The sequence below is a fragment of the Phyllobates terribilis genome, unplaced genomic scaffold, assembly GCF_046119375.1.
Source record: "Phyllobates terribilis strain yellow unplaced genomic scaffold, ASM4611937v1 Scaffold_9__5_contigs__length_417890890, whole genome shotgun sequence".
In the NCBI taxonomy this organism is placed as follows: domain Eukaryota; kingdom Metazoa; phylum Chordata; class Amphibia; order Anura; family Dendrobatidae; genus Phyllobates; species Phyllobates terribilis.
In genome coordinates this window covers 171,995,017-172,022,893 of record NW_027362769.1, presented here as the reverse complement: position 1 = coordinate 172,022,893, position 27,877 = coordinate 171,995,017, and the positions used below count along the sequence as shown (strand labels likewise).

The window sequence follows — 27,877 nt, the reverse complement described above, 5'->3', positions numbered from 1 at the left end:
GCAGGGATTTTCTCATTTTTATTCCGTATCATATCATCCACTATTGTGTCCATTGAATAAATATTCATTCCCCTCCTCCGCTGAGCAATCACCGGACCTGCGTCATTATACAAAACATCAATTAAAAAAAAAAGCGGAGGAGGATCTATAGAGAAATCTAAACCTGAGGTCACGGCAGCCGTTTCCGGATCCACGCGAGTACGAGGTATTGTAGGCGGAGAGCCCCTGTATGCACCATGTGTAGAGCGAGTGCTGGTGATGGGGGCGGCCGATGCCGTCGAATATCGAGGGAAACCAGGATGATGCAGGGGGAGGCCGTAGCCATAAATACACATTTTCTCTTTTAGCCCTGTACAGCCGAAGCCCGTCTATGGCAGCCCAGAGACTGTATGACTTGGATAAGTCACAATATCAGATTGGAGGGGGCCTGTCACTCAGCGCTCCCACCAGCCAGCTGTAATCAGGCCCAGATGTGAACTGCGTGGAGCGCGTACAGCGCCGCACATTGGGTAGTGGCTGTTTCTGGGTACTGCAGCTCGGCTCTTGCTGAATGAGTGTAACCTGAGCTGCAGTACCGGCATAGACCACTACACGGTGCACGGCGCTGTACTGTCCCTGCTCCACACAGTTTCCATCCGGCCACCACCGATGCTGATACCGGTTGATTATTGGGGGGCCGGGTGTCTGATCCCCACCGATCTGATATTAAAGACTGATCCGGAGGATAAATCATCAAAATCTAAGCAGCGAACACCCCCTGTAACGTTTGGTTTTTGGTGGCAGTGTAACTTAAGTCTTCTGCAGCCACTAAAGGGTCACGAAAAGTTTATAAAAGTTTGTGAAAGTGAAGCATTATAGGAGAAATGTGAGATAGTAGTGATCGCGGGGGGGTCAGAGTATTCTGCACTTCTTGTCAGTCATTCCTGTGAAGAACTCTACCGTCAGCCGCCCTCAGAGAAGTGGCTGATAACAGCAGACAATAGCTTACATTCAACTGTGCAAAATGAAAAAATTGATTTTCGCTTTAGTGTCTCGTGTCGGCCGCAGTCCAAGGGAATCCCCTATACACGTTACATCTTTAGAAGTGATTGTCCTGGGGGTCTATATTCTGCCCCCAGCAATCAGATGGCGGCAGGAGATGTGACCCACCCCGACTGCCGAGGAGGGAAACCTATTGTGTAGCGGCCCCAGCATTGCCTGTGGCTCTGGCCGGGGGTCTCTGCGGTCTAGTGGGGCTTCCTCAGCGCTGGCTTTGGCTGCTGTAGCTTCTCTGAAGCGCGGTCCTTTCTCTCGGACTCGGAGTCAGATGACGACTCGCTGCCGCTCTGCTGTTTCTGCCACATTCCCGCGTAGACGCCTCCCTTGGCGAGAAGCTCGTCGTGCCTACAAGAATTGTAAAGTAAATGCTACAACCACGGAGGATGTGCAGACTTGTGCAATCATTTTTATTTCATTCCAATACATTTGCTCAAAGTTTTGATTAAAAAAAATCACTTACCGTTATGTGTATACAGCTCCTATGCAGACCAATGTGTCCTAAAAGTCTCAGACTAATAACAAACCCTCTGTGTAGGTCCCCCCCACCCCCCCCATAGGTTAGCAGGTAAGCAACCGGTCATGGAACCACGGGATCGCACCACACACAGGGCCTGTTTGTAGTCATTGAGACACATAGATCAGCAAAGGAGCTGTAAACACAAAACGGCAGTAATTTGAGATGATTTAAAAAGTGACTAAATTTAATATTTAAGCTGATTTGCAGCAATTAGAAAATGGTTGCAAAAGTCTACATACCCTGTGATAAATTTCAGTAACAGGGCAGCGATGGTTTTAGCACATTTAGTGATCACTTTTTGTGGTCGTATCCTTGACAATTACAGGCAGGTGTACGGGGGCCAAGACACGGCCACAAGCCCCCCGACAGACGGAGAACACTTACCGTCCCCTCTCTACAATCTGCCCTTCCTTCAGCACCAGGATCTGGTCTGCGCCGATCACGGTGGAAAGTCTGGAAAGGAGATTTATAATTAGGAAACGTCAGAACTAATATATAAAGTGCGCTACTCATACATTAAAGGGGTCGTCTGGGACTTAATGGATGACCTGTCACGTACCAGGCACTGCTGAGGTAGGCCATCGATGTCAGATTGGTAGCGGTCCGACACTCGGCGCCTCCACCAGTCCGCCACCGATCAGCTGTTCGAACCCAGAACAGCGCCATATACTGTGCAGTGGTCACTCTTGGTCCTGCAGCTCAGATCACATTCACTTCAGTAGGAGCCGAGCTATGGGCTGGGAGTTGATTTAGCACATTTACCAATTTATTTCTTTTTTACCTTTTATGCAGTTTTTTTGTATCGCTACATTTAAAACAGCCCATCACATTTTATTTGTCTTATCAGTTTAACCGTAAGTGAATTTTTGTTGTTGTTGTCAGGTTGTGCTGAAATTTTCATTTTTGGGTACATATAACATTTTTAGGAAGAGATAGGGGTGGGGGAACAAACCAAAAAATTTTGATCACTTCATACTTAGGCAGTGAAACTGAACTGAAAGAGCAATTATTTTTTTCTTGCAACGGTGTTCACCATGCAGGGATAAATAATATTATGGTTCAGGTCTCTACAGGGGCGGAAATACCAATTATACATAGTTTATTTTTCACATTTTTTCTCCGTAATACAAGGACTTTATGAAAAGGAAAAAAAAAAAAAAAAGTTTAAAACTCTTTTGAACTTTTTTTTTTTTTTTTTTATCCTACCAAAGGCTCAGTGCTAGAATACATTTGCCCTCTTCTGTATTGTGATGCTTTATGTCTCACGTTCTTGGCCCTGTAAGCAAACTATTGGGGGCTGATGGGGGTGAACCTGAGCCCCGGTCATGTGTAAACCACTTAAGGTGCCACGACCAGCGATAGTCGGGATCGGAGTCAATGCCGTTTGCAGCTGGGTGTCCTCCATACATTACAGCCGACACCCAATGCAGATGGCGTGGGCGCAACAACGTCATAGCACCGCGTGGTGCCGCTACGACTCCTTTACCGCCACGTACTATTAAAGTGTACGGGTGAAAGTCTCCAGGCCGAGCACAGCCACCGGAGACTGCACCCGTGAAGTCTCTTCTTGCAATCTCTCACCTATGGGCGACCACAATAGTCGTCCGGTTAGCGCAGACTTTGGCTAAAGATGCTTGGATGTTGCGCTCGGTTTCCGTGTCCAGCGCTGAGGTGGCCTGAGAAGGAAAAAAACGGGATCATCGGTGTCCAGATATATCCTAGCGGACATACTGTTCGATAGGGAAATACACAATATATTGTTCCTGCTGGTCCGTTAGCGGAGGAAGGAAAATCGCTCACAAAGCGATTCCTCAATGCAAGAAGAAAATGCAGAGCGCGGCGTTTGTGTGAAACGTTCAGCTTTACCTCGTCCAGCAGGACGATCTGTGGCGCTTTCAGGATGGTCCGGGCGATGGCGACCCGCTGTTTCTCTCCGCCGCTCAGCTTCAGACCACGTTCCCCGACTTGTGTGTCATAACCTGCAGGACGGGAAGGATTCGGTAAAAACACAATCTCGCTCTCGGCTAAAAAGCCGCAGCTGCCCAACAAGTGTGAAGCTGCAGGTTATCTATGGAGGGGGCTCAGGATCAGCGGCCTCCTGATATATAAAGGGCTCATCTTGTCCCTACAACAAGCAGGAATCCGTCTCGCTGCCTTCATCTAGTCGATCACTCACCATCACGGAAAGTGAGGATCCGTTCGTGGATATCAGCGGCCATTGCCGCCTCCTCCACCTCCTCGTCCGTGGCCGTGACCCGTCCATAGCGGATATTGTTGCGGATGGTGTCATTAAACAGCACGGTGTCCTGGGGGACCACACCGATATGGGAGCGCAGAGACGCCTGCAACACCTGGAAGACAGATACGTATGAGGATGGATATGTAGACAGATACGAGACAGAGAATTACTGAAGCTTGGCTCTTACCGTAGAGATGTCTTGTCCGTCTATTCGGATGCTGCCGCCTTTGACATCGTAGAAACGGAAGAGCAGCCGTATGACGGTGCTTTTCCCAGAGCCGGATGGTCCCACCTAGTGATGGTAATGCGGGAGGTTAGGTGCAATTCTACATAGTTGCATTGTACTCATAGACTGGTCTGATCCTGCTGCGTTGTGCATTGGTTTAGAAAACCCATTTTCACAACCCTAATAGGGAATTTGCAGTTAGAAATAATGGGGTCCTCTGTTCCGGATGAACGGAGATCAGTAACAATAAGCGTCTCTCGCTCCGGAGGACCCGTCCTGTCCCACATCACACAGACAACCCATTGATGTAAATGTGCACTGTGTAATGCTTCATTTCTCCTGTAGGGGCGCTGCAGGGAAACTGCCAGGTTCCCCAGCAGATTACAGCTGATCACTGGAAACACTTTGTGATCAGATTTTAGAAGAAAGGACTGGTGGACCTGTAGGTTTTGTACAAAACGGAAAACCCCTTTAACCCAAGAGGGAAACACTGCTGGATATTAATGATTTTTATTACTACGTAATGAATGTCCAATCTAGCCGGATGTAATTGGTGTACTGATTATTGTTAAACAGGGTAAAGAACTCAATGTAAGAAATGAGTAGCTCACCAGTGCGACCGTCTGTCCCGGCATCACGGTGAACGAGACGTCGCGCAGAATCTCCCTCCTTCAGTATAAAAAAACAATGGAGATTAATGAGTCTTATAGAAGAAAGTAAAGATCCCCCAATAGTTCGGTAACTCTTACTGGTCCAGCAGAAAAAAACAAAATCCATACAAGCAGCGCGCCGCCGGGATCAGAGGCGGACGTCATTCTCCAGATTAACGGAATGCCGCATTACAGAGATTATATGGTATAATTCATGCTAATATAGAGATTTGGGGCCGTCACCCCCCCGTACCCGTCTGTGTAGCTGAAATGGATATTCTCAAACTCAATCTTTCCAACGCGGAATCTCATCCCCGGGGCGTTCACCGGATCCTTCACCTGCAGACGAGGAATAGGGGAGAAAACTGAGCCGAAAGCGAAAAAAAAGAAGCCGACATCGCGGGAATCGTTTCCTATATGAGCAACTGTGGCACCATCCAAATAACATCACCATAGGTTCAACATTGGTGGCTTATCTACAGGACATAACTATATGACAGATACAGCTCCCCCTGCCGAGACCCTCACCCATCTCCACAATGAAGCCCATCCCGGGGGGTTCCAAATCATGTTTAATATTGCCGCATCCATATGATAATATGAACAACATAGAAAAATAAATATCTAATCGATGTGGATTATAAGAGAAGACATTTAGGGGTTAATGGGAACAGAGAACGCAACTCAAAACCGACAGAGATAAAAGATGGAGATTCCGTTTTAAGGAGTTTTACGGTTTTATAAAGTTTCCACAACTTCTAATAAACTTTGCATTTTTACTTTCTTTTGGGGGTTTGTTACATTTGTATCCAGTCTGGACAATCCTCTGTGAGCTGAACACATTGTGGCACGAGTCCTGATGATGGAGCCGTGACGCAGATGTGAACAGAGCCCGAGGGAATTAACCAGGTCACGCTGATTGGGTGGTCTCCTTACCTCTTGGTCTTCGCTGAACAGCTCAAACATGTTCTCCATGTCAATGAAGGAATTCTGGATCATCCTGATGAAAATATATTACATTTACAACTTTATTTTATTTAGCTGCAACATCTGTTAGAATCTGCAATCTACTGCTCTGTCCACTATGCTTTATACTGCAGCTCTGTACGTGCTCACATACCAGGGCTGGAAACCTCACCTGTAGTACGTGCCGAACCAGTTCAGAGGAGTATAGAGCTGGATGATGTAGGTGCCAAACAACACGTAGTCGCCGACCTGTGCGGGCGAGAGGGCAACGTCAGCAGCGTGCAGCTGCGCAGGATACACCGAGCGCGGCTCCATCTGACAACACTTACCTTAAACTTGTTCTCCGTGACAAAGTAGGCGCAGAGCAGCGACCCGGCCAGCAGCCCCAGCCCGATGATCAGGTTCTGGGTCTGATTGAGGAAGGCGAGCGTCGCGTTAACCTTCCACTCCGACACCTTGCGAGGATGAAAAATAACCAAATACTGTAAATTGTCTTTAATCATACAACCAATAATCCGGTAATTCTGATAATCCAGCAACACTTATGTAGGGCACAAGACTGTGAAATATTCTAAAAGTGGAGATGGAGCAGAATTAATAAAGATCGAAACTCCTGAACTAACAAAGAAAAGTGACCGCTGACGTTTTGATAATCCAGCGCCTACAGGGCCCAGATTAAAGGGATGGTTCTGCCTCACCTGGTACTTCACTATTGCGTCGTTGAATCTGTTCACTTCGTAGGACTCGGCGTTGTAGTACTTCACCTGGCAGAGAAGATGGAGGCGTCAGCTCACATGGTCACTTTACATTGAGCAACACAGATTTCAGCTGTGGACGCAGAGCGCAGGGGGCGGGCCGCCACAAGGCACAGGGGGCCGGCCGCCACAGGGGCAGGGGGCCGGACACAGAAACAAGACAGAGCAGCAGGGAGGAGGGGGTCACCGTTTCAAAGTTCAGCAAGGAGTCCACGGCCCGAGATTTGGCCTCGTTGTCTCTGGTGTTCATGTCCCGCCGGTACTTAGTCCTCCACTCAGTGATGATGATGGTCAGGGCTGAAAACCAAAAAGAAGATGAAGATTAAAAAGCTACAATTCCCAACCCCCATTGTCTTATAACCTTCGAGTTCATGATTATCAGCCCATTGTCTATAACCTTCGAGTTCATGATTATCAGCCCCCATTGTCTATAACCTTCGAGTTCATGATTATCAGCCCCCATTGTCTATAACCTTCGAGTTCATGATTATCAGCCCCCATTGTCTATTATCTCCGAGTTGACGATTACTGGTCCCCATTGCCCAGGAGTTTGGCTTCTAAGACTCGCAAGCACAATTGCCAAAGTTTTCTGAGTTTAATATTCCTGGCATCTAGATTTCAGAGACTAAACTTCCCAGCCCCGTCACTTAATATTTGTTAGGAGACTCAGGGCCCCCAAATGCCTAAAGACCCCCAAAAAGAAAGTTGGCCGACCACCTGACGTGTATGGTGCCCCCTGAATCTTACAGGTGATGACATTGGTCACAGCTAGATTTCTGCAAACAGTCACTGTATAGAAGTAATTCGGTGCTTGATTAGGTCCCCATTCACACAGGCAGATACAAACTGTGTGAAGGACGATTGTTCTGTCCCGTACAGTCTGCATATTATCGGCAGCCACAATCAGATTTCACAGATTCACACACACCAAGTTTTATCTGATTGGTCAGATATCGCTACATATAAAAAAAAACTTAAACATCCAGTCTCTATTGTCTGAGATTTCTGGGGTCTAGAAACTTCTATTGTTGAATGGATACAAATTTGGGGTCTAAGAATCCTGGCCCCCTAAAGGGTTTCACCATCGAGGGAAAATCATTTTCAAACAAAGAAAAGATTAATTGTAGGCAAGCTACCTTCACCGATCCCCCGCTGGTGTCTATTGCCTGCTGCAGCAAAGGTGTCTCAAAACGGACATGTTGCGGGTCACCGCTGCAAACAGTGACTAGCTGCAGCGGTCACATGTCTCTGTGTTGTCAGGTTACTGGTACAGCAGGTGGAGACTAGAGATGGACCAGGGCAGAAGTGGAGGGGAATGGTGCTTTAAAAATATTTATTTTTCTTGCTTTAAGCTTAAGATCTAGGGGTCCAAGATCGCCGGCCCCATTACCAAACATTTTGGGGTCAATGATATCGGGTGTCTATCTCCAAAATACTTACTCAGATACAACGTCATACAGACAAAAATGATGAGTCCAAACCAGGCGTTGAAAGAGGACGTGAAGTAGACGATGCCGATGACGATATCCGCGATGGTGGGCAGGATGCTGAATACAATGTAACTGCAGAGACACAGTCACCCATCACTGAACGGTGGCTCCAGCAACGTGGCCCCCCACAGACAAACTCCTGGGTCCTCACCTTAACAGGCTATTGATGCTGCTGGTTCCTCTGTCCACGCTGCGCAACACTTCACCTGTTTTACGCCCGAGATGCCAACGCAGAGACAGGGAGTGCAGGTGGGCAAACAGGCGGATCTGCACCTCGCGGTTTGTGAACTGCTGCACCCTGATCCACAAGAAGGTGCGCAGGTTACTGACGAAGCCAGTCGCTCCTACAGGAAAAAGTAATCAGCGGCCATCAAACAGGTCAGCAAGTCCAGGAGTGAAGGGGCAAGTATGTATGTACATATACACAGTAGTGCTCAAAAGTAATTTTTCCTTTCTTGGCTTTGATTCAGAGATTATGAATGATAACAAAAAAAACTTTTTCTCCACTCATGGTTATTGGTTGGGTGAAGCCATTTATTGTCAAACTACTGTGTTTAAATCTTAATGACAACCAAAAACATCCAGATGACCCTGATCAAAAGTTTACACACCCTGGTGATTTTGGCCTGATAACATGCACAGAATTTGACACAAATGGGTTTGAATGGCTACTAAAAGGTAACATCCTCACCTGTGACCTGTTTGCTTGTAATCAGTGTGTGTGCATAAAAGCTGAGTGAGTTTCTGGGATCCAGACAGACTCTTGCATCCTTCATCCAGCCACTGACATTTCTGGATTGTGAGTCATGGGGAAAGCAAAAGAATTGTCAACAGATCTACGGGAAAAGGTAGTTGAACTGTATAACACAGGAAAGGGATACAAAAAGATATCCAAGGACTTGATAATGCCAGTCAGCAACGTTCAACCTGTGATTAACAAATAGAAAATCAGGGGCTCTGTAAACACCAAACCACGGTCAGGTAGATCAACAAAAATTTGCCAGGAAAATTGTTCGGGATGCAAAGAAAAACCCACAAATAACATCAGCTGAAATTCAGGACTCTCAGAAAACTAGTGGTGTGGTTGTTTCAAGATGCACAATAAGGAGGCACTTGAAGAAAAATGGGCTGCATGGTCAAGTCGCCATAAGAAAGCCATTACTGCACAAATGCCACAAAGTATCTCACCTACAATACACCAAACAGCACAGAGACAAGCCTCAAAACTTCTGGAACAAGGTAATTTGGAGTGATGAGACCAAAATTGAACTTTTTGGCCACAACCATAAATGTTACATTTGGAGAGAGGTCAACAAGGCCTATGATGAAAGGAACACCATTCCTACAGTAAAGCACGGAGGTGGATCGCTGATGTTTTGGGGATGTGTGAGCTACAAAGGCACAGGAAACTTGGTAAAAGTTGAAGGAAAGATGAATGCAGCACGTTATCAGCAAATACTGGAGGCAAATTTGCACTCATCAGCCCGGAAGCTGCGCATGGGGACGTACTTGGACGTTCCAACATGACAACAATCCAAAACACAAGGCCAAGTCGACCTGTCATTGGCTACAGCAGAACAAAGTGAAGGTCCTGGAGTGGCCATCTCAGTCTCCTGACCTCAATATCATTGAGCCACTCTGTTGAGATCTCAAGCGCGCAGTTCATGCTAGACAGCCCAGGAATTTACAGGAACTGGAGGCTTTTTTCCAAGCAGAATGGGCAGCTTTACCATCTGAGAAAATAAAGAACCTCATCCACAGCTACCACAAAAGACTTCAAGCTGTCATTGATGTCATTGATCAGGGTCATTTGGATGTTTTTGGTTGTCATTAAGATTTAAAAAGAGAAAACACAGTAGTTTGACAATAAATGGCTTCACCCAACCAATAACCATGAGTGGAGAAAAAGTTTTTTTGTTATCATTCATAATTTCTGAAACAAGGCCAAAAAATTTTGGAGGAAAGTGGGGGGTGCGTCTTATAGTCCGAATACTATCTCCCTGTATATACTGTGGCTCTGTGTGGTAGGAGGTCTGGGGGAGCAGCAGCGGGGAATCAGCGAGGCACAGGAGGCAGCAGCCGATTGCTGCAGCCTGCGCAGTGCCGCTACTAAAGAAAATGAATATTCCCTGCTCCCCACACCCATGGGCGTGGGGAGCAGGGAATATTCATTTTCCTTAATAGCCGGCACACTGTACCGCAGCGCAGCTCCTGCTGCGCTCTGCAGTCAGTGTGCCCGCTGTTAAAGACCATGGATATTCACTACAACCCATGGGAGTGGGTTGTAGTGAATATGTAGTGGGTTGTATGAGTGTTTATTTTTTTTTGTGGGCAGCAGGATGGGGGCTCAAGGGATGCCATACATACCAGAATCGGGAATCAAGGGGTGCCATGCATACCAGGATGGGGGAATCAAGCGGTGCCATGCATACCAGGATGGGGGCTCAAGGGGTGCCATGCATACCAGGATGGGTGATCAAGGGGTGCCATGCATACCAGCATGGGTGATCAAGGGGTGCCATGCATACCAGGATGGGGGCTCAGAGGGTGCCATGCATACCAGGATGGGAGCTCAAGGGGTGCCATACATACCAGGATGGTTGATCAAGGGGTGCCATACATACAAGGATGGGGATCAGGGGGGTGCCATGCATACAAGGATGGGGATGAGGGGGGCCATACATACCACGATGGGAGCTCAAGGGATGCCATACATACCGGGATGGGTAATCAAGGGGTGCCATACATAACAGGATGTGTGATCAAGGGGTGCCATACACACAAGAATGGCGGATCAAGGGGTGCCATGCATACCAGGATGGATGATAAAGGTGTGCCATGAAAACTAGGATGGGGATCAGGAGGTGCCATGCATATCAGGATGGGGATGAGGGCCACGTATACTAAGATGGGATGGGGGCCACGTATACCAGGATGGAGGGGCCATACATACCAGGATGGAGGATATTAACAGAATTGGGGGACATTACCCAAATACCAGTGTCAGCAGCAGACTCCCTCTCCCATAATAGGGCATCATGACCAAATTTCTTGCTTAAATATTTTTTTCCTATTTTCCTCCTCTAAAACTTAGGTGCGTCTTATATACGGTGTATATACATATAATATATATATATATATATTGTATATGTATGTATTTTTTTGGGAAAGAATCAACAACAAGTGGGACACAATCATGAAGTGGAACGAAATTTATTGGATATTTTAAACTTTTTAAAAAAATTAAAAACTGAAAAGTGGGGCGTGCAATATTATTCCGCCCCTTTACTTTCAGTGCAGCAGTTCAGTGCGGATCTCTGAATGATCCAATGTTCTCCTAAATGACTGGTAATGAGAAATAGAATCCACCTGTGTGTAATCAGGTCTCGGTATAAATGCACCTGCTCTGTGATAGTCTCAGGGTTCTGTTTCAAGTGCAGAGAGCATCATGAAGACCAAGGAACACACCAGGCAGGTCCAAGATACTGTTGTGGCGAAGTTCAAAGCCGGATTTGGACGCAAAAAGATTTCCCAAGTTTTAAACATCTCAAGGAGCACTGTGCAAGCGATCATATTGAAATGGAAGGAGTATCAGACCACTACAAATCTACCAAGTCCCGGCCGTCCCTCTAAACTTTCATCTCGAACAAGGAGAAGACTGATCAGAGATGCAGCCAAAAGGCCCATGATCACTCGGGATGAACTGCAGAGATCTACAGCTGAGGTGGGAGAGTCTGTCCATAGGACAACAATCAGTCGTACACTGCACAAATCCGGCCTTTATGGAAGAGTGGCAAGAAGAAAGCCATTTCTCAAAGATATCCATAAAAAGTCTCGTTTGAAGTTTGCCACAAGGCACCTGGGAGACACCAAACATGTGGAATAAGGTGCTCTGGTCAGATGAAACCAAAAATCTAACTTTTTGGCCACAATGGAAAACGATATGTTTGGCGTAAAAGCAACAAAGCTCAACACCCTCAAAACACCATCCCCACTGTCAAACATGGTGGTGGCAGCATCATGGTTTGGGCCTGCTTTTCTTCAGCAGGGACAGGGAAGATGGTCAAAATTGATGGGAAGATGGACGGAGCCATATACAGGACCATTCTGGAAGAAAACCTGTTGGAGTCTGCAAAACACCTGAGACTGGGACGGAGATTTATCTTCCAACAAGACAATGATCCCAAATATAAAGCAAAATCTACAATGGAATGGTTCAAAAATAAACGTATCCAGGTGTTAGAATGGCCAAGTCAAAGTCCAGAGCTGAATCCAATCGAGAATCTGTGGAAAGAGCTGAAAACTGCTGTTCACAAACGCTCTCCATCCAACCTCAATGAGCTCGAGCTGTTTTGCAAGGAAGAATGGGCAAGAATTTCAGCCTCTCGATGTGCAAAACTGATAGAGACATACCCCAAGCGACCTGCAGCTGTAATCGCATCAAAAAGTGGCGCTACAAAGTATTAACTCAAGGGGGCCGAATAATATTGCACGCCCCACTTTTCAGTTTTTAATTTTTTTAAAAAGTTTAAAAATATCCAATAAATTTCGTTCCACTTCACGATTGTGTCCCACTTGTTGTTGATTCTTCCCCCAAAAATTAGAATTTTATATCTTTATGTTTGAAGCCAGAAATGTGTCAAAAAATAGAAAAGTTCAAGGGGGCCAAATACTTTTGCAAGGCACTATATATATATATATATATATATATATATATATATATATATATATATATATATATATATATATATATATATATATATATATACATACATATATATATATATATATATATATATATATATATATATATATATATAATAATTGTTAGGGTCAGTTATGGTGTTTGATCAATTTTAGGGACTCTGTCTGATATCTACATTGTTTCCAGGGGTCTGGAACCTGATTAAAAATAATTTAGATGCCAAATTAGTCATCTGGTCTAGGGTTGACTTTATTTTAAGGTTCTGATTCTTTTCTGGGGTCAGATCAATTTTAGGGTTCAGATGTTTAAATTATATTTGAGGGGTCTGAATATTTTAATAATCTGGTCTGGGATTATATTTATTTTAGGTGACTGATCTGGGTTCTGATTAATTCTAAGGGCCTAGTCTCGGGTGTAAATTATTTTAGTGGTCAATCTGGGGTTGAATTTTTTTTTTAGAGGTCTGGTCTGATTTATTTTAGGGGTCTGAATGAGTTTAGGGGTCTTATTCGATGACCTAAATATTTCTAAAGTCTGTACGGTTGGTGTTCAGTTCACCTGAATGCGGACCTCCTTACATCCTATGGTGAGACAGGCGGGGGGAGTGGTGATCCACTCTGATTGGTGGATGTGTGTACGGATTGTTACAATGTATCACTGTATGGTCGCATTGTATCAGACGCTGTACCGGATGCGGTATCGGACATTACCTGCTCCTCCGCCCTGAAGCAGCTTCAGCAGGACATAGATGCAGACGGTGAACGCCAGAGCGTGCCACGCCGAGCCGTCCGTCAGCTGGTCCACTGTTACAAGAGAACATACACACTTACATCACACGGCCGTAAACTTCTGCAACTTACTTCAGTGAATGAAAATACCAAGGCTGAAAACTGCTCCTGATAATGAGCAGCTTACAGAGGTGCAGAGCTCGTTACAGTGTATCAGAGACACAATCAGGACGGCTTGAATGGAAGCAATGAACGTTGGCATTCACTGGCAGCTCACCGATAGTCTTGTAGTATATAGGAACAAAGACATTGATGACTCGTTCCAGTCCCATCAGCCCCATGCAAAGGAGAACCACAAGTTGCAGCAGAATGTTCCCTCGAGGCCACATGTACTGTACGACGAGACGGAGCTTCTTCCAGAAATCCTGCCACGTCGATTCGTTTGGGTTCCTCAAGAGCGGCTGATAAAAGAGAATGATAGCAGATGGGACAATAAATAATGGCCGTGTTTTGGAGCCGGAAATGCAATGTGAACGTAGCCTGAGAACACGATAATGACGTAGCAGAGGAGAGTTCGTAATGTTACGCATCAGGAAACCAAATAAAGATAAAGAAGATTGTGCCGGATCCATAACTCAGCTCTTAAAGACAAACACAGCTCTGCTACACATAAAAGAAACGCTCATGCTCCGGCATTGAAGCCATTGGAGAGCAATTCCCTAAAGTTACCGCCACTCACCATGATGCAAGAGATCCAGCCGAAAACTGGAACATAAGCGCTACAACCGCCGATAACAAAGTAACATAATCCCCTCTGCGCGAGGATATAGAGGGGTCTGTGAGCAGTATAGTGACCCCTCTGTGTGCAGAACTATTCCCTATGGCTCATAGAGAGCAAAATGTACAAAATCATACAAGAAAAAAAAACATATAAATCCACAAAAACTGAATAATCTGCAAATAGCAAACTGCAGTATTATAGTAGTTATATTCTTGTACATAGGGGCAGTATAATAGTAGTTATATTCTTGTATATAGGGGCAGTATTATAGTAGTTATATTCTTGTACATAGGGGCAGCATTATAGTAGTTATATTCTTGTACATAGGAGCAGTATTATAGTAGTTATATTCTTGTACATAGGGGCAGTATTATAGTAGTTATATTCTTGTACATAGGGGCAGTATTATAGTAGTTATATTCTTGTACATAGGGGCAGTATTATAGTAGTTATATTCTTGTACATAGGGGCAGTATTATAGTAGTTATATTCTTGTACATAGGGGCAGTATTATAGTAGTTATATTCTTGTACATAGGAGCAGTATTATAGTAGTTATATTCTTGTACATAGGAGCAGTATTATAGTAGTTATATTCTTGTACATAGGGGGCAGTATTATAGTAGTTATATTCTTGTACATAGGGGCAGTATTATAGTAGTTATATTCTTGTACATAGGGGCAGTATTATAGTAGTTATATTCTTGTACATAGGGGCAGTATTATAGTAGTTATATTCTTGTACATAGGGGGCAGTATTATAGTAGTTATATTCTTGTACATAGGAGCAGTATTATAGTAGTTATATTCTTGTACATAGGGGCAGTATTATAGTAGTTATATTCTTGTACATAGGGGCAGTATTATAGTAGTTATATTCTTGTACATAGGGGGCAGTATTATAGTAGTTATATTCTTGTACATAGGGGCAGCATTATAGTAGTTATATTCTTGTACATAGGGGCAGTATTATAGTAGTTATATTCTTGTACATAGGGGCAGTATTATAGTAGTTATATTCTTGTACATAGGGGCAGCATTATAGTAGTTATATTCTTGTACATAGGGGCAGCATTATAGTAGTTATATTCTTGTACATAGGGGGCAGTATTATAGTAGTTATATTCTTGATTATCTCTCTTTCAATCAGTAATTATTATTCAGTGAGATTATATCCACCTTAAGAACTCAATTTGCTTTTATCGTCTTTTCTCACCTGGGTGTTCTCGATGTCTCTTTCATCTTCATTGATAAGGATAATATACGGCTTGGGTGGCCGCCCTGGGGCCATAAAACCCAGCATGAAGAGGAACAATGTGCAGAGATATCGTAGAGTCCATAGGCCAAACTGCACCTGTAAATAAAACCAATGTCAGTTCCTTCAGTAATGTGATCTGACCCGCAGTACCCAGGAGCGGACACTACACAGTGTATGGCGCTGTGGTGTTTGAGCTTCGTACGGCGGCTCCAGGTGTGGGTTGAGCGGTGGAGGTGGTGGGGTGGTGGGATGATGGACCTCCGCTGATCCTGAAGATAGGTCATCAATGTTTCAGTACTGGAATACCCCTTTAATTTATTCCTATGGACGGTGGCTGTTGTGCTACAATTGCTGATGAAGCAGTTACATTATTTGCAGCAGTTCTAGATAGATTTGCATCTATCAGTATATATGTATGGAGGTTGCAGGGCTCACCTTCTGGGGTACGTTGTCCATCGATGTCCACCACCAGTGCGGACTCGTCCATGATATAAATGCCAAGTTCTCTGCAGCAAAGGCCAGTGCCCAAAACAGAAGGAGCACCACACCGTGGCCCCTGCTCCGCTCTCGCTCCAGGGCCCGCGTCCGCTCCAAATGAAGCAGCCAGATGCTGAAGCCCCAAGCCCCTGCGGACAGGCAGCCATGTACAATCATGTACCCATACAGGACCTCAGTGCCCGCCGCCTGCCAGATCAGACCCCCCAGGGCCTGGCATATCAGCACAATGGTCAGCGCCAGCTGCAGGCGGTACAGGCGGGACTTGGGGACATACTTGGGCTCCATTGTCCGGCTATGCTTGACATAAAAAACGGACTGCAAGGTCCCCAGAAGAAAAGAGAAGCTGAGAAGAACGGATGGGACCAAGGTGAAGTAAAAACAAGGAGACAGTCCATGGTCCAACCAGGCCTGGGACACGCTGCCATTGTGCTCACAGTAACTTCCTAGAACTACCATTCTTCCAACCGGAGTCAAATGCCTAAAAAAATACAAATATCATTACTTAGTTGTGTTAAAGTGACTGTTCTGGCTTTACACAAAAAACATATATTTCTTGCACAACTAAAAGTTCTGCAACTTTCCATTATACCCTGGGTACTATTCCCTCAAAGCTTTCAAGAACTCAGCTTGCTGTCAGTGGGGGAAGCATTTCTGCTTCCATCCAGAGGCCGGACACACTTTTTATATTCCACTTCTATCTGAGGACCAGGACGATTGTGCAGACTGGATGAAACTGTACCAAACCCTCAACTGTGAGAAGTATTAAACCTTCAGCAAGCACGGACTACACGAGAAACTAGCAGATTTATGCCAAAGTTAAAAGGTACGAACAGTGGTGGCGCGGTCTGACAATCGATTCGGGAGGATTCAACAGTGGCAGTAGGAAAACTTGACACTGTCGTCTTGGCAGATCTTCATTCGGCCTTTTTTTGCAAAGCAAATTCAACCATTAACTGTAATGTGACGTCCAAAAAAAGCCAAATGCTCTGGTCTGAAACTTGTGTCAGATGTACCCTATATATTGGAAGTATTGCCCTATACGGTGTCAGAAAATATAGAATATGGTAGGTAAAGTCGCCCGCTTACTCCCATCCTAAAGAAATCATATACAGCACAATATATGGCCATTGTGGCTACCTCTAAGAATTCCCAGATGAAGCCGAAAGGGCGAAACTTACTACAAAATGTCATCCTTAAAAGTGGTAGGCCATGCTCAGAAAATCCCATCCCTTGCTCCAGCGGTCTCTGCCGGAGCCGAAGAGACGAGATCCGGACCACCGGTCATCTGAGCCTGTAGCCAATCAGTGGTGGTTGTGGGTGGTCACGGTGTGATGCTTTCCGCTCCAGCAGACAGTTGGAGCAGAAGTGCTGGAGCGGAGGGCGGATTCTGGGGAACAGCATGGCCTTGCTTTTCCTTCTATAACCAGGTCTGTCCTGCCGCGTAGGCCAGTCTCACACGTCCGACATTCACGGTTAGAGTACGGACTCCGATGTCCAGACCGGCCACGAGTCTCCTGACAATAGGCATGTACTCTAGAGACTATGTCGTTCGGGTCAGGAGACCCACAGCCCATTGTGGACTGTACTGGTGACTGCGCGGATTGTGACCCAACAGGTAAAACCTATTTACTATTTTTTGCTTTTTCTCTCCATGAGTGATAATAGGCGCACGCTCCCTCCAGGATGGTAAATTTTGTGACTAGTCACGATGAGGTCAGCATTTTACACGGATGGGGGAGGGGCACAATATGGCCGCCATTACCAGAATTTACTATATGAACAATACAGCTGCACGTCATGATTGTGTAATGTTATTATTATGTGGCTTCTTTTTCTCTGAGATGGTTTAGTAAGTGGAAACTCACCAAAGGATCGTGTGACCGTATGAAAAAATCCTGGCTACAGATATTACCTAACTGCTACAGAACAATGCGTCCGTGCCAAAATCCTCCCCCCCCCATAACCATATGTGCGGCCAAACCCCCCGATCCAGCACGGACACTGGCTTGCGTATGGACTGTTAGGAGTATACAGTGGGTACGTAAAGTATTCAGACCCCTTTACATTTTTCACTCTTTGTTTCATTGCAGCCATTTGGTAAATTCTAAAAAGTTCATTTTTTTTCCATTAAGGTACACTGTGCACCCCATCATGACTGAAGAAAAAACAGAAAAGTAGACATTTTTGCAAATTTATTAAAAAAAGAAAAACTGAAATATCACATGGTCATAAGTATTCAGACCCTTTGCTCAGTACTGATATACCACAAAAAGAACCAGACTTTGATATAAATCATGCTAACTCCCTTATTAAGCATTTTACTTAGAAAAACAGAGTAATTACACATGCAGAATCCCACATACTCCGAAGAGATAATGGAGGTAAATTCATACGAAATGAATGGAAGCCTAGCTAAACCAATATGGGACAGAACAACTATAGAAAGTCCCATACACACCTGAAAAAAAGGGGTAACTGAAAGGAAAAACCAAACCCTGACTATCAAATGTCTGCCAATAGATTCTGGACCACCTGGAAAATATTGGGATGAATCCGCAGTTACAGAAACTTATTCACAAAACAGACTTTTTTTTCTAGTTGCAGAGAATTTATTTACAAAACAGAAGAAAAATGTACAAAAACTGCAAATCAGAGCAGTAGAAGGAATCCTTGATGGATACAGAGACAGTTATAAAGGATACAGAATCCTAAACCCCAAAACAGACAGTTACTATTTTGGCAGTGGTGTTCCTTTCACTGAGGACCTGGAAGATAACTGTGATGACCTCACTGAAAATAAGAAGAGAAAACTGAGGGTGATCAGATGACTTCTGAACAAATGGCTGAAGTCAGTGCAAGTCCAAAAACTACATGTGAACAGATACAACTGAACCCAGATACAGAACCGAAGCGTTCAATAAGAGAATGCAAAGGTAAACAATCTGTACACCTCTAATATAAAGGTAAACCACCCGTCCATCTGTCACACGAGGAAAGCAAAAGGTAAACCACCCGTACGTCTGTAACACAAGGAAAGCAAAAGGTAAACCACCCGTCCATCTGTCACACGAGGAAAGCAAAAGGTAAACCACCCGTCCGTCTGTAACACGAGGAAAGCAAAAGGTAAACCACCCGTCCGTCTGTAACACGAGGAAAGCAAAAGGTAAACCACCTGTCCGTCTGTAACACGAGGAAAGCAAAAGGTAAACCACCCGTCCATCTGTCACACGAGGAAAGCAAAAGGTAAACCACCCGTACGTCTGTAACACGAGGAAAGCAAAAGGTAAACCACCCGTCCGTCTGTCACATGAGGAAAGCAAAAGGTAAACCACCTGTACGTTCACCACACAAGGAAAGCAAAAGGTAAACCACCCGTCCATCTGTCACACGAGGAAAGCAAAAGGTAAACCACCCGTACGTCTGTAACACGAGGAAAGCAAAAGGTAAACCACCCGTCCGTCTGTCACATGAGGAAAGCAAAAGGTAAACCACCTGTACGTTCACCACACGAGGAAAGCAAAAGGTAAACCACCCGTCCGTCTGTAACACGAGGAAAGCAAAAGGTAAACCACCCGTCCGTCTGTAACACGAGGAAAGCAAAAGGTAAACCACCCGTCCGTCTGTAACACGAGGAAAGCAAAAGGTAAACCACCCGTCCGTCTGTAACACAAAGAAAGCAAAAGGTAAACCACCCGTCCGTCTGTAACACAAGGAAAGCAAAAGGTAAACCACCCGTTCATCTGTCACACGAGGAAAGCAAAAGGTAAACCACCCGTACGTCTGTAACACGAGGAAAGCAAAAGGTAAACCACCCGTCCGTCTGTAACACGAGGAAAGCAAAAGGTAAACCACCCGTCCGTCTGTAACACAAGGAAAGCAAAAGGTAAACCACCCGTCCATCTGTCACACGAGGAAAGCAAAAGGTAAACCACCCGTCCGTCTGTAACACGAGGAAAGCAAAAGGTAAACCACCCGTCCGTCTGTAACACGAGGAAAGCAAAAGGTAAACCACCCGTCTGTCTGTAACACGAGGAAAGCAAAAGGTAAACCACCCGTCCGTCTGTAACACAAGAAAAGCAAAAGGTAAACCACCCGTCCATCTGTCACACGAGGAAAGCAAAAGGTAAACCACCCGTACGTCTGTAACACGAGGAAAGCAAAAGGTAAACCACCCGTCCGTCTGTCACATGAGGAAAGCAAAAGGTAAACCACCTGTACGTTCACCACACAAGGAAAGCAAAAGGTAAACCACCCGTACATCTGTCACACGAGGAAAGCAAAAGGTAAACCACCCGTCCGTCTGTAACACGAGGAAAGCAAAAGGTAAACCACCCGTCCGTCTGTAACACGAGGAAAGCAAAAGGTAAACCACCCGTCCATCTGTCACACGAGGAAAGCAAAAGGTAAACCACCCGTACGTCTGTAACACGAGGAAAGCAAAAGGTAAACCACCCGTACGTCTGTAACACGAGGAAAGCAAAAGGTAAACCACCCGTCCGTCTGTCACATGAGGAAAGCAAAAGGTAAACCACCTGTACGTTCACCACACAAGGAAAGCAAACGGTAAACCACCCGTACATCTGTCACACGAGGAAAGCAAAAGGTAAACCACCCGTCCGTCTGTAACACGAGGAAAGCAAAAGGTAAACCACCCGTCCGTCTGTAACACGAGGAAAGCAAAAGGTAAACCACCCGTCCATCTGTCACACGAGGAAAGCAAAAGGTAAACCACCCGTCCGTCTGTAACACGAGGAAAGCAAAAGGTAAACCACCCGTCCGTCTGTAACACGAGGAAAGCAAAAGGTAAACCACCCGTCCGTCTGTAACACGAGGAAAGCAAAAGGTAAACCACCCGTCCGTCTGTAACACGAGGAAAGCAAAAGGTAAACCACCCGTCCGTCTGTAACACGAGGAAAGCAAAAGGTAAACCACCCGTCCGTCTGTAACACGAGGAAAGCAAAAGGTAAACCACCCGTCCGTCTGTAACACGAGGAAAGCAAAAGGTAAACCACCCGTCCGTCTGTAACACGAGGAAAGCAAAAGGTAAACCACCCGTCCGTCTGTAACACAAGGAAAGCAAAAGGTAAACCACCCGTCCGTCTGTAACACAAGAAAAGCAAAAGGTAAACCACCCGTCCATCTGTCACACGAGGAAAGCAAAAGGTAAACCACCCGTACGTCTGTAACACGAGGAAAGCAAAAGGTAAACCACCCGTCCGTCTGTCACATGAGGAAAGCAAAAGGTAAACCACCTGTACGTTCACCACACAAGGAAAGCAAAAGGTAAACCACCCGTACATCTGTCACACGAGGAAAGCAAAAGGTAAACCACCCGTCCGTCTGTAACACGAGGAAAGCAAAAGGTAAACCACCCATCCGTCTGTAACACGAGGAAAGCAAAAGGTAAACCACCCGTCCATCTGTCACACGAGGAAAGCAAAAGGTAAACCACCCGTCCGTCTGTAACACGAGGAAAGCAAAAGGTAAACCACCCGTCCGTCTGTAACACGAGGAAAGCAAAAGGTAAACCACCCGTCCGTCTGTCACATGAGGAAAGCAAAAGGTAAACCACCTGTACGTTCACCACACAAGGAAAGCAAACGGTAAACCACCCGTACATCTGTCACACGAGGAAAGCAAAAGGTAAACCACCCGTCCGTCTGTAACACGAGGAAAGCAAAAGGTAAACCACCCGTCCGTCTGTAACACGAGGAAAGCAAAAGGTAAACCACCCGTCCATCTGTCACACGAGGAAAGCAAAAGGTAAACCACCCGTCGGTCTGTAACACGAGGAAAGCAAAAGGTAAACCACCCGTCCGTCTGTAACACGAGGAAAGCAAAAGGTAAACCACCCGTCCGTCTGTAACACGAGGAAAGCAAAAGGTAAACCACCCGTCCGTCTGTAACACGAGGAAAGCAAAAGGTAAACCACCCGTCCGTCTGTAACACGAGGAAAGCAAAAGGTAAACCACCCGTCCGTCTGTAACACGAGGAAAGCAAAAGGTAAACCACCCGTCCGTCTGTAACACAAGGAAAGCAAAAGGTAAACCACCAGTCCATCTGTCACACGAGGAAAGCAAAAGGTAAACCACCCGTACGTCTGTAACACGAGGAAAGCAAAAGGTAAACCACCTGTACGTTCACCACACAAGGAAAGCAAAAGGTAAACCACCCGTACATCTGTCACACGAGGAAAGCAAAAGGTAAACCACCTGTACATCTCTCAACAAAAGAAAGCACAGTCAGTGTACAGTACAGACCAAAAGTTTGGACACACCTCATTTAAAGATTTTTCTGTAATTTCATGACTATGAAAATTGTATATTCACACTGAAGGCATCAAAACTATGAATTACCACATGTGGAATTATATACTTAACAAAGAAGTGTGAAACAACTGAAAATATGTCTGATATTCTAGGTTCTTCAAAGTAGCCACCTTTTGCTTTGATGACTACTTTGCACACTCTTGGCATTCTCTTGATGAGCTTCAAGAGGTAGTCACCGGAAATGGTCTTCCAACAACCTTGAAGGAGTTCCCAGAGATGCTTAGCACTTGTTGGCCCTTTTGCCTTCACTCTGTGGTCCAGCTCACCCCAAACCACCTTGATTGGGTTCAGGTCTGATGACTGTGGAGGCCAGGTCATCTGGCGTAGCACCCCATCACTCTCACTATTGGTCAAATAGCCCTTACACAGCCTGGAGGTGTGATTGGGGTCATTGTCCTGTTGAAAAATAAATGATGGTCCAACTAAACGCAAACCGGATGGAATAGCATGCCGCTGCAAGATGCTGTGGTAGCCATGCTGGTTCAGTATGCCTTCAATTTTGAATAAATCCCCAACAGTGTCACCAGTAAAGCCCCCCCACACCATCACACCTCCTCCTCCATGCTTCACGGTGGGAACCAGGCATGTAGAGTCCATCCATTCACCTTTTCTGCGTCGCACAAAGACACGGTGGTTGGAACCAAAGATCTCCAATTTGGACTCATCTGACCAACGCACAGATTTCCACTGGTCTAATGTCCATTCCTTGTGTTCTTTAGCCCAAACAAGTCTCTTCTGCTTGTTGCCTGTCCTTAGCCGTGGTTTCCTAGCAGCTATTTTACCATGAAGGCCTGCTGCACAAAGTCTCCTCTTAACAGTTGTTGTAGAGATGTGTCTGCTGCTAGAACTCTGCGTGGCATTGACCTGGTCTCTAATCTGAGCTGCTGTTAACCTGCGATTTCTGAGACTGGTGACTCGGATAAACTTATCCTCAGAAGCAGAGGTGACTCTTGGTCTTCCTTTCCTGGGCGGTCCTCATGTGAGCCAGTTTCTTTGTAGCGCTTGATGGTTTTTGCAACTGCACTTGGGGACACTTTCAAAGTTTGCCCAATTTTTCGCACTGACTGACCTTCATTTCTTAAAGTAATGATGGCCACTCGTTTTTCTTTACTTAGCTGCTTTTTTTCTTGCCATAATACAAATTCTAACAGTCTATTCAGTAGGACTATCAGCTGTGTATCCACCAGACCTCTGCACAACACAACTGATGGTCCCAACCCCATTTATAAGGCAAGAAATCCCACTTATTAAACCTGACAGGGCACACCTGTGAAGTGAAAACCTTTTCCGATGACTATCTCTTGAAGCTCATCAAGAGAATGCCAAGAGTGTGCAAAGCAGTCATCAAAGCAAAAGGTGGCTACTTTGAAGAACCTACAATATAAGACATATTTTCAGTTGTTTCACACTTTTTTGTTAAGTATATAATTCCACATGTGTTAATTCATAGTTTTGATGCCTTCAGTGTGAATGTACAATTTTCAGAGTCATGAAAATACAGAAAAATCTTTAAATGAGAAGGTGTGTCCAAACTTTTGGTCTGTTCTGTATATCAACCCACATTTTGGGAGACATATCAACTCTCACCAAGAGATGCCAATAAATGGATAAAGGCTGCAGAGAAAAAAAAAATGAAATTCAGACAACCAAGCAGATCCAGCACTGGCACAGATGGAAAGAGTTAACTCAAGATGCAAACAGATTGATGTGAATTTCCATTGTTGAAAGATCTTCAAGAAGGATTTTTGGACTTACAGTACTGCCCAGCTGAGGACCCGACTGCAGAGAGAGACGTTCTGGGCTGATGAAGAGAGTGGGCCCCATGGACAGAGCCTTATATAACAGCTGCAGGGTTATGCTGTGGAGGACTAGGTTGACCTGGCAGTGGATGGCTAGCCCTCACACTTTGTGTGGGTGCATGTGGTTCCTCTCTAGACTGCACTGTATGACCTCTTTGGTTTTGTTTCTCCCATCAATTCTCCATGTCAGTGATAATGTAGTTAAAAAGATTTAAAAAAAAAAAAAAAAACTGATCCCCAAAAGATAACTCATATAAAGTTGCAAAATCAGATAGTACTCACCCTCCCCGGGTCCAGCGCCAGTTCTCCGCCGCTGCTTCTGTCCTAGTGATTGGCCGCAGCGGTGACATCAGGTTGACAACGCACATCACCACAGAAGCCAATCACTGTCACAGAAGAAGCGTCAGAGAGACGGTGCTGGACCTGGGGAGGGTGAGTATTATCTGTTTGTTACTTTACTCGAGTTTTGTCATTTGGGGGATCACTTGGTCCATTTATGTCCAAAGTAAATAGTTCATTTTCCCCCAATGTCCGAGCGCTGAGAGATTCTGCCGGCATCTATAACATGGACTCGGCGACATTATAGTAATATGACATTATAGTGATCACGGCACAGCAGAAGCTCCATCACTATGGAGACGGTGATATTGAGGCCTAGCGCACGCACACAAGCCTGACTGGAGTATGTGCCCACCAGACTCTGGCGTGACCACGTTTACCATCACAGCGGTGGCAGGAGCTTCACAAATTAAAGAGTCAAATTAGCATTTTCAGCCACGCTGGAGTCATTTTGCATTGGGCCACGTCTGGTTGCTCCAGGGCAAGGCTGCATTTTAGCCATTAAGCCAAGTTCACACTAACCCTTCTTTACCGTGCTGCCATTTTGTCTTTTTTGGTTTGTCAGAAAAACATCCATGGATTTATAAGCAGTTGTAGGAAGACTTCCCAGCATGGCCGGGTGTGGGCCGAGGGCCTCGTTCTGACGTCCGTTATTCTCGGATATACACGCAGCCATTACGGCACAACGCTGTTCACACGTTTGCTGTTTTTTTGTGCACTGATGCACACATGTGACTTTATATCCCGGCGTTCTACCACAATCACACAGCGCACGTTACCATGGAGCCCGGACCCAAAAAATTCACACAATCGCTGCCTTTAATGTGCAAGTGACTGCGCCAAATTCACTGACAGTAGCAGAGGTGTTACAGGTGCAGCATACTGCGCTACTACTTCAGGAGTCACATCATCATCATCATCAATAGAGATGCAGAAAACATGGAAGTCGTTTATTATTCTTGGTTTACACACTGAACACACGAGCGCCCGCGGGTCAGTGATGTCATCCGCTGAGCCATTTTTTTTTATATATATTTTAATGTTTGTTTTCCTTTTAAGAATAAATGCTGATGCGACAACAATTGGTAACCTAGCAACACACTGATACAATGTATCCAACCCAGAATACACATTCTAGGAATGCTCGGCACACAGCCCTCCGCCTGCATGTACCGTCCCTTTAAGAGACATACTGTTGTATAATAATTCACATGGTGTGTCCTTGTCTCTCTCACCTGCAGTCTATCAGGCTGCTGGGATGTTAGTGGTTACTTTCTGTAATAGCAAGGTGGGTCTCAGGGAAACCATGGGAGGGTCTCATGGTCAGAGATTCCTACTCTCTGTGTAGTGTATCAGTCCCTTAGCTGGGTCTGTCTCTAGCTGTCACTGCATGCAGCAGTCTCTGAGCTGGGTATGTCTGTAGCTGTCTCTTTGCATGCAGTCTCTGAATGCAGTCTCTGAGCTGGGTATGTCTGTAGCTGTCTCTTTGCATGCAGTCTCAAAGCTGGGTCTGTCTCTTTGCATGCAGAAGTCTCTGATCTGGGTTTGTCTCTTTGCATGCAGAAGTCTCTGATCTGGGTTTGTCTCTTTGAATGCAGCAGTCTCTGAGCTGGGTTTGTCTCTTTGAATGCAGCAGTCTCTGAGCTGGGGCTGTCGCTTTGAATGCAGCAGTCTCTGAGCTGGGGCTGTCGCTTTGAATGCAGCAGTCTCTGAGCTGGGGCTGTCGCTTTGAATGCAGCAGTCTCTGAGCTGGGGCTGTCGCTTTGAATGCAGCAGTCTCTGAGCTGGGGCTGTCGCTTTGAATGCAGCAGTCTCTGAGCTGGGGCTGTCGCTTTGAATGCAGCAGTCTCTGAGCTGAGGCTGTCGCTATCTCTTTTAAGGCAGCAATCTCTGAGCTGGGTTGGTCTGGCTGTAGCAGTCTCTTTGCATGCAGCAGTCTCTGAGCTGTGTCTGGCTGTAGCTGTCTCTTTGCATGCAGTCTCTGAGCTGGTTCTGTCTCTTTGCATGCAGCAGTCTCTGAGCTGGTTCTGTCTCTTTGCATGCAGCAGTCTCTGAGCTGTGTCTGGCTGTAGCTGTCTCTTTGCATGCAGTCTCTGAGCTGGTTGTGTCTCTTTGCATGCAGCAGTCTCTGAGCTGGTTCTGTCTGTAGCTATCTCTTTGCATGCAGCAGTCTCTGAGCTGTGTCTGGCTGTAGCTGTCTCTTTGCATGCAGTCTCTGAGCTGGTTCTGTCTCTTTGCATGCAGCAGTCTCTGAGCTGGTTCTGTCTCTCTGAATACAGCAGTCCCTTACCTGGATCTTCTTCTCGACGTACAGCACTGTCAGACTTCAGTCTCTTGCTGTAATTTAGGGCACAAGTTTTATCCTGTGACTGTCTCCGATCTCTCAGCCTGTCTCTGGCAGTCTCTCTGTTCACATGCTGCAGTCTCTCAGCCTGTCCCAGTCTCCATGCATCCAGCAGAGTCTTCAGAAATCGCCAATCTGCAGTGCATGCCGTACCCCGTCCTCCCTGCTGTCTCGGTGACCCCAGCTCTCAGCCTGTGTCTCACTGACTGTCTCATTGACTTGCAGAGCGCATGTTCTCCTGCAGCTGGCAGCGCGCCCCCGGGTCCCTGCGCCCGCCGTGTTGCCTGTGACTCAGCAGGAGCCTGTGTGTACAGTGACTCAGCTTCTGCAGGTGCACAATGTGATCAATCACTGACACCCGTCATCCATTCCTGCGCTAGCCAGTGTCATGCCCTACAGCCACCAATTATTAGAATTACTTTATGTACCAATTTCTCCCTTTGTTCAAAATCTGTGCTTGCAGTCAGTAAATAGAAATGTTCTGATTTAAAGGGAATGTCCACCCCAGCACAGGGATGGGCTGCAGCGGTGACCATTGTGTTAGTGCAAGCGGGGGAGCGATGGGATGGCAATGGAAGCCCCTTTCCTCTAACCCCTTAGATGCTGCAGTCAGCATTTACTGCAGCATTTAAGGGGTTGAACGTTGGGATCAGAGTTATCTCTGATCCTGACAAATACAGCAGAGAGTCAGCTGTATAATATGAAATCAGTGTAAAATCCGCCTGAAATCCAACCCCCAGTAATTCTATCGAATTTTTATTTTTCAAAGAAGGTGGAATATTTGCTTTCGATTCGCAAAGGAGAGATGTATCACCGAGCTGTCACTTCTTGACGGATTTTAGTATGAAAGCTAAAATCCATGTCTTAAGGACTCTTTCATATAGCAGATTTTTTGGAGTCCTCAATCTAACCACTTAGATGCTACAACCTATAGAAGGTCTTACTAATAAATGGGAATATATATATTTTATAGTATAGAAAAAAAAAGAAGAAAGATTCCCATATTGCAAAGATCAATCTTTAGTAAATTATACATATAAACAAATGAACAACATTATACAAACAGTTAAAATGGAGTCAGACTGCAGAGATGACAAGTAAGAATAAATGTGTTAGTCCTATGGAATCTAAGAAATATATATATATATAAGAAAATATATCTGGCTACTTGTTGACCCATATGGAGAAAAAAAAAAAACCCCGTTCAGAATATATA

The 27,877-nt window shown here is 45.5% G+C and overlaps 1 protein-coding gene across 1 annotated transcript; it reads right to left on the bottom strand.

Moving 5' to 3' along the window:
• On the bottom strand, window positions 1–26,921 carry ABCB6 (ATP binding cassette subfamily B member 6 (LAN blood group)). Its single transcript, XM_073647360.1, has 20 exons — window positions 26,608–26,921; window positions 15,788–16,328; window positions 15,311–15,448; window positions 13,592–13,775; window positions 13,297–13,389; window positions 8,033–8,225; window positions 7,832–7,953; window positions 6,579–6,688; window positions 6,335–6,400; window positions 5,966–6,091; window positions 5,809–5,885; window positions 5,607–5,670; window positions 4,924–5,009; window positions 4,632–4,689; window positions 3,982–4,086; window positions 3,732–3,906; window positions 3,422–3,534; window positions 3,137–3,231; window positions 1,940–2,008; window positions 1–1,383 (listed from the first exon to the last, which is right to left on the bottom strand). Exons 2-20 carry the CDS (start codon window positions 16,304–16,306, stop codon window positions 1,227–1,229), a joined length of 2,550 nt encoding a protein of 849 aa, XP_073503461.1. The 5' UTR covers window positions 16,307–16,328; window positions 26,608–26,921; the 3' UTR covers window positions 1–1,226.
• Window positions 26,922–27,877: the final 956 nt, after the last annotated feature.

What these genes read in the sequence shown, in the direction of transcription:
- ABCB6 (XM_073647360.1), bottom strand. Translation starts at nt 16,306, where the DNA reads ATGGTAGTTCTAGGAAGTTACTGTGAGCACAATGGCAGCGTGTCCCAG. An exon ending in TCACGGAGAACAAGTTTAAG is followed by an intron (nt 5,886 to 5,965) that starts GTAAGTGTTGTC and finishes TCGCCCGCACAG; the next exon opens with GTCGGCGACTACGTGTTGTT. An exon ending in CATTTCAGCTACACAGACGG is followed by an intron (nt 4,690 to 4,923) that starts GTACGGGGGGGT and finishes TTTATACTGAAG; the next exon opens with GAGGGAGATTCTGCGCGACG.